At 33.8% G+C, this 6,827-nt stretch overlaps 1 protein-coding gene and 1 long non-coding RNA gene across 3 annotated transcripts; one reads left to right on the top strand and one right to left on the bottom strand.

Moving 5' to 3' along the window:
- Positions 1 to 887: 887 nt before the first annotated feature.
- On the bottom strand, positions 888 to 2,194 carry LOC110119925. The gene is made up of 2 exons (XM_020866907.2): positions 2,045 to 2,194; positions 888 to 1,395 (listed from the first exon to the last, which is right to left on the bottom strand). The coding sequence occupies exons 1-2, from the start codon at positions 2,049 to 2,051 to the stop codon at positions 1,133 to 1,135; spliced, it is 270 nt and encodes an 89-aa protein (XP_020722566.1). The 5' UTR covers positions 2,052 to 2,194; the 3' UTR covers positions 888 to 1,132.
- A 504-nt stretch (positions 2,195 to 2,698) lies between these two features.
- On the top strand, positions 2,699 to 6,378 carry LOC125384835. Of its 2 annotated transcripts, XR_007223654.1 has the most exons (3): positions 2,699 to 5,171; positions 5,276 to 5,485; positions 6,120 to 6,378. It is a non-coding gene; the product is annotated as an uncharacterized LOC125384835 (long non-coding RNA). The 2 variants fall into 2 exon arrangements; XR_007223648.1 differs by having other exon boundaries at positions 2,699 to 5,485.
- The last annotated feature ends 449 nt before the right edge of the window (positions 6,379 to 6,827 follow it).

Genomic DNA, 6,827 nt, shown 5'->3' with positions numbered 1-6,827 from the left:
GAATTTAAGTGTCGCTGCTCTGATGAGATCTCTCTTTCTCTAGTTTCGTCTCCTTTTCACCGTTGCCCACTTTCCAGAGTAACAGCCCTCTTCTACCTTCTTCCGACTTCGTTCCCCGATTCGCCATCCTTCTCCTGTTTTGCACACGATACACGGCCAATCCCTGGAGAATTCGAAAGTCCTCTTGTAAGTCCCCTTTTCATCTGTTCCTCATCGTCTTCCGGCTCTGATCGCGTCTTCATCTTCCTTCCGCCCGTCTCCTTCGCCCAGTTTCCATCGATCGCGCCGATAATGTTGAATCGAGAACCGTTCCTCCACTTGCTCGCGGAAACGGCCCGACTTATTCATGAAAGGACGAGCGAGTTCGATAGATGTCGGCGAAGAGATTGAATTGTAAAGTCTCGGTCCTCCGTGCGAATAAACGAGCAACAACCGACCCGATGCAGTTCAGCTGAGGCTTGGAAGCGTTTCACCCCCGCCCATACGACTTGTTATGATTAATAGCTGCAACTGAGAGAGCTCCGCGACACTCTTGCCGCGAAACTGATTTATACGAACGTTCACGAGCGAGTTCACGTAAAAAAAAAAGAAAAACTGGGCCAGTTGCTAGCGAATGTGTGCGAGGTGGAAAGAAACGTTCGAACAATTTGAAACGCTTCTTTGTTATTCTAAGTGAGTTGTCCGCTTTCATTTGAAATTCAAAGGGTAAGAACAAAGGATATGGATTTGTTAGAATATCAAGTTTTAATACTCTAACGGGCTTAGCCGATTTACTCGATTGATAAACCTGTTTATCAGTGTGTATGTACGTAAATTTCTTTTCTAACTAAGGATAGAAGTTTTATCAAAATACTGGACGAATATGGAAAGAAATGAAACGTAATAAATAAGAAGAACAAATATAATATAAAATCTATTTTTACATAATGAAGTATACACCGTATTACATGAATAATAGACAACTTAAAATATGCGAGTCGGCAATAATAATTAGAGTTTTTGAAACATTAAACGAACAATTTAATGGCTACAGAAATTCTTTTTTTCATTTCTATAAATTATTTGTAATAATAATAGCGTGATATTTATGAATACATAACATTTGAATATTTTTAATATTTTTAAACCACATTTAGAAAGTTCTACATCCTGGCTTTATTCTGCAATTGACGTTAATTTTGTAGTTGCAAACTTGCTTATCTTCATCGAAGTAAAGACCAGAAGGACATTCCATGGGCATTGGTGGGTCGGTCAGACAAACGAAGTAAGTGGTGCAGCTGCATGGGTGTCGAACCATTGTATGATTCTCCGTTATATTGGTATCACAGTCCAGTAGAACGGAATCATCAGAGCTTACATAGACCAAGTAGGTCACAAGTGCAATGATAATTGCGGCTAAAATAAGAAAATCAAAAGACAAGTGATAAATCGTTCCTCTACGAGATTCAAACCTTCGAAAGAATTATTTTCAGAAAATCAGTTTTACAATCGGTAGAAACACAAGGAACAGGTAGATTCCATTTATAAAATAAGATTATTTGAGCGCTTTGTTAAAGCGGTCACGTGTTTATTAATATTTATACGAATCGGAAGAATTGAATCGTTACGTGATTAAGAATATGTAATAAGAAAATATACATAATATTTTAGAGAACTTGATAATAATTCAGCACGGTTAGTATAACTAAGACAGCTCAGCTAATGTAGTTATACAGTATAGAACTAGTATAGCTAACATCATAGTTGGTGTAACAAACAATTGCAATCTTAGGATAAGGATAATTTAATAGATTAATTACAGATTCAATAACAATTGAAATAACCAAGTAGAATAATCAAGGGACTTTGTCTCCCTACTAGAGATTCTACTTTACTTTTTACGATTCTATTTTTATTCTCTTCAATAAATAAATAAAACGAACGATCGCGATTCTGATTATTTCGAATTTATTTTTGCCTAACAATTCAAATTTCAGTTTCTCTTCCTTGCTAACATATCATCCAACAAGCTATTCGTAGATATTCAGTGAAGTAATTAGCTTACCTTTCATTTTGCTTTTCGAAAAAGATAATACGCTAAGTGTCCAAACTCTGTATTGTCGTAGACACAACTTGCCTGACCAAATTCCAGATTCGCTTTATATACTCTATTGACCAATTAAATGTCGCTATCTATATACGATATTCGGCTCTCTGCTTTGTTGGATTTCGTTATCAATCAAGTCATGATAAACGCTATTGAAGTATAAGTAAGTTACCACGTCCGGAGATCGAAGATAAACTGATAAATTTGCGATCAATCTCTTCTTTTTAAATACTTCCAAGAAGATTCGTTATTATTAAAATGTTAGTTCAGGAATTTTGTCCGTGAAAAAGTAACGTAACGAGATCAATTTTCGATAATTCGCATCATCAGGAAAACAGCACGATTTAGGGAATTTAATTGTATCGATGATAAAGTAAAGTTTATACTCTTGCATTTTAATATTCATGCTCGTGTGAGGCGCGGTTAACTAACATTTAAACTAACAGTAAATTGATATTCTTCTGTACCAATAAACGTATTTATCGAAACACTTGTTTTCTTCCACTTTCTACTCCTTGTGTTTTACATCTTGTTGTATTAAAACCGGCAGATGTAACGTTAGGATAACAAAAAACAAATATATTGTTACATAGCGAAGAAAGAAGATCGTTAAAGACAAATTGTGCATTTTCGATCAATTAGGTCGAAGGAAATTATACGTTAAGGGGTTAACCGGGTATTTAAAGAATTAATAAGCTGATTAATCACGCACTATACTCTGAAGAATTCTCTAAGAATAGGCATTCTCTTCGATACAGACGACTATTTGTGTAGAAACGAGGCAAAAATTTGGACGAGTGAAAACATTGAAAGAGAGATGTTACAAGAAATGCGTCTATATATACGAATTACAGGGGTGAGATGAGTGAGCGAGCAAGAGAGAGAGAGAGAGAGAGAGAGAAAGAACTTTGTCTGACATTCGGACAATGCCGGCGTGGTGCTGTCGCGTTCGGTTCCTGGTTATGGCGGGTGCACAATGCCTATTGTTGAGCAACCCACCATACAAATGTGTGTGCCAACGCTTCCACACAACGGACTGCTCCAGGTTCCTCATTTCGTCTCTCTGTTTCTCCTTAACGGCACACGCACGTAGCTTTTCCCTTATATTCTCTATGCACCACACCAGGTTTGCGTAACTCGTGGCTTTTGGCAAGGGCAATAAGATCCAACGAAACGCCGCGAAAAGAGACCGATATTGATTTCTTTTTTTTTTCTTTTTTGAACGGCCTGAAGGAAAGTCGCTAGGAAATGAGCCTCACGGATGAAACGGCATGCTAGAATGCGTTGAATCTTGGATACGGTACAACGTAAACATGGATTCCATCTTCTCTGCTCGATCAAGAAAACCTTTTTGACACCTCAAAGAAAGATTTTAATGCATTTTCCGTCGATGAATACGCGAGCCGGATATTTCGTTGCTGCGACGGCTTCAATGTATTCCGTGTGTTTGGCTATGCAGCGAAAATGAAACGTATAATTAACGAAGCAGGATAATAATTTTGTCCTGAATTTTCGATATATATCGTGTATAGACGGTATAAAGGGTAAAAGTAACAATAGCAGATTACAATACCGCGATTGAAGTGGACTTGTAATCATAATGTATATATCCATTTAATAATAATATATGTGAAAGTAAAATAATATAAATTTGCGAATAATTTTTGCCAATTAGTTATTACCTATATTTATTATAAATAACTGATATATCTCTCCTACATATTATTCGTTAACTAAGATGAATACAGATATATGAATTCTTTAAATAGATGGAGACTATAAATACATAATTATACATATGAATAAAATGTATATCATACAAGGAGTAAAACAAAGAAATATTCTTTATTTGAAGCAGAAAGGAAATATTAATTTTGATTCATCAATGAATTAATACACAAAGGGTATTCATATTCATTTTATGCTAACAAACAGAGAAATAAATTTAATTAAATTTAATTAAATAAAAGGTATCGTCTAATTTTATACAAGCTATTTCATAAATTATTTTTCTTCGTTTCTGTCTTTATATAGTTATACACATAATTCGTAATAGAAATATCAAGCCAAATTGTACAACCATAATCTATCTTTTATCAGCAACGATAATTTATAAAGCAAGATCGACTGTTTTGTTATTGTATTACTGGGTCGAATGAAATTGTTATCAATTATTTATTTCATATTAGGCCATCTTAAAAACAAGTATCATGTATGTTGACCATGAATGAGAGACTGCGCAATGTGTTAAATAGACAGTTACAAGCAAACGCACGTGAAAAATGTGTAATTTTTTCACGTTTTATCAAGATTTTATAAAACATAAACTTGAGATGGTGATCGAAATTCAATTTTTTATTCCGCTACCTTTCCATAGCGAAAGTTTTAACATAAGTTGGTTAGTATAACGATAAAATTTTATTTTTGTTCATTTTCTAATTTAATTTCATTATGTAATTACCGAAAATTTAATAAATGCACAAACATATACAGATACGTTATCGTTAATAAACTTTGTTCGATTTACGTGGAATTAATATACGTGAATTGCATCATGTATCATCGATCAGTAAATTTTGAAACGCTGAAAAAATTTGAGGTATAATAGAAGAAATGTATCAAGAAACTGAAGGTAACGATATCGATGATAATGGTATCGATAAGACGACATTTTACAAAAATATTTTCTTACATCACCTAACGTACTACAGATAAGATTGTTGATAATGTTCTTTGATATTTAATCCATTTTGTACCTCAATCTCGAAGTGCATGTACAACGCAAAGCTATCGTATTTCCGAAACAAAAATGTAGTCTTAAATTTCCTAGTGTTCCTGTTTTGAAAGTTTCAAATTAATGTGGAAAAATAGCTACAAGCACCAAATCATTTTCTATATACATCTATCAAAATTATTCATTTCTTTGCTTCATATTAAAGATTTTATTATTGTTTTTAGAATCTCAATAAACGTCATTCGAACAGACAGAACTGATATTTTTGGATGCAAGTGCATGTTATACTAGTGTAATTGTCATACAGAGTACGTTCTAAGTGAATTAAATTCTCAAATTATCATAAATTTCGTAAGTATGTAGACTGACGAAACATATTCGTTTATCTAATTAAAGTACTATGAAGTGACTTTTATTTATTTCATCGTGTCTTTACGCTGTTGATTTTAATACAGATAAGTGTTCTTCCTACAGAACATTGTAACGTAATGTGGACAGAAGATTGTGATTGAGGACATTCGCTCATTGACATTTAGTATGAAAATTTACTGTTAACATTTATCATATCTTGCGCGACATACATCCGAAGAATGAATTTTCTATTCCGAACATTTGGTGTTCTCAATATAAAATATACTGTTGAAAAATATTTCAGAATATTAGTAGTAAGTGTAATATATTAATTATACATTTATACATATATTATACATAATATTCATTTTTAATTATAATTACGTATAATAATTAGAATTAAAATAATCTTGCAAGAGAATAAACACCTTTACGTTACGAACTGTAATATAAATCAATAAAATAACTTTGACCAATTTTCTGAGTCTAATAATCCAGCGATATAGTATATCACGAAGGATTTATCAATCGAGTTTTAATCGAAATTATTTGCCAGCGAGTAATACTATTACAGCGGAAGGAATCGACGATATGACGATCAAACGAATCCGACGGGAAAGAGAAAAGAAAAGGGGTAAAAAGGGAAGAAAGTGGCAACTTCCTTAAGTTTCTGCCCGATCTCTGTACCATTTGAAATTCGAATTTAATCACACTTTATTGTCCGAAAGCACGCGAGGAATTCTTGATCGCGGAAAATCGCGCCGTATCTGCGTCCCATCTCCGTAACGAGATGTACGAAGTAACGAGGAAAGAATTCGGTTCGTTACGGGGTGGGATCGGGGAACCGAATCTGACCCCCAACTACTTTCAACCGCGTCTTCGTCTATCACCGTGTCCATAATTTAAATTCAATCATTTGCAAATGTCGATCCATTTCGACTGTTACAGCAGATTGTTCGTACCGACACGTGAAACTTGGCTTCACCTCGAGAAACGAGACATTCCGACTAGAATGTGACTTGATCGCTGGAAATTCTTCCTGAGGATCTTAAGACAACGCGCGGCATTCTCAAATGGGAGAAAATCTGCAGAGAGAAGAAAAATCTGGAAATTTACATACAATGGTTACGGAAAGTATTTGTACATCGTTGTCTTCATTATAGCATTTATTAATTAATTGAGTGTAATTATAGGTATCTTTGCATCATGCAGTAGTACTTTTAGCGATTCGAAATTTTCAATTTATTTTTCTTCAGTTCATGACTCGGCTTTTTCTGTTCCTATATCGCATTTAAAAATTACGCATATAATTTACATTGCGCGAAAAATATAGTAATTTCTTATCCTATCTTCGATTTAAAAGAATGGCATATAAAAGAAAGCGAACAAAGAAAAATATCATACGTTATCAACATGAAATTTTGAAAAATATTCATTAACTTTCTCAGTATTCCACTGAATAAATGAAACATTTGTTCTCTCCGTTATTTGTTTCTTATCGAGGAATACTAACTTCTCTTATTTATTTACCTGAAAGCTCTTTAGTTTTCACGATACAAAATTAAACGGAGCGTACATATTTTCTGATATTTCCCGCTCGAATTTTATCTTTACACGTTTTATTCTATTGTCTATAATTAAAGCTTAAACGCGACA

The sequence above is a fragment of the Bombus terrestris genome, chromosome 1 (genome assembly GCF_910591885.1).
Source record: "Bombus terrestris chromosome 1, iyBomTerr1.2, whole genome shotgun sequence".
NCBI lineage: Eukaryota > Metazoa > Arthropoda > Insecta > Hymenoptera > Apidae > Bombus > Bombus terrestris.
The sequence above is the reverse complement of the archived record's forward strand: the minus strand, read 5'-3'. Positions and strand labels throughout refer to the sequence as shown.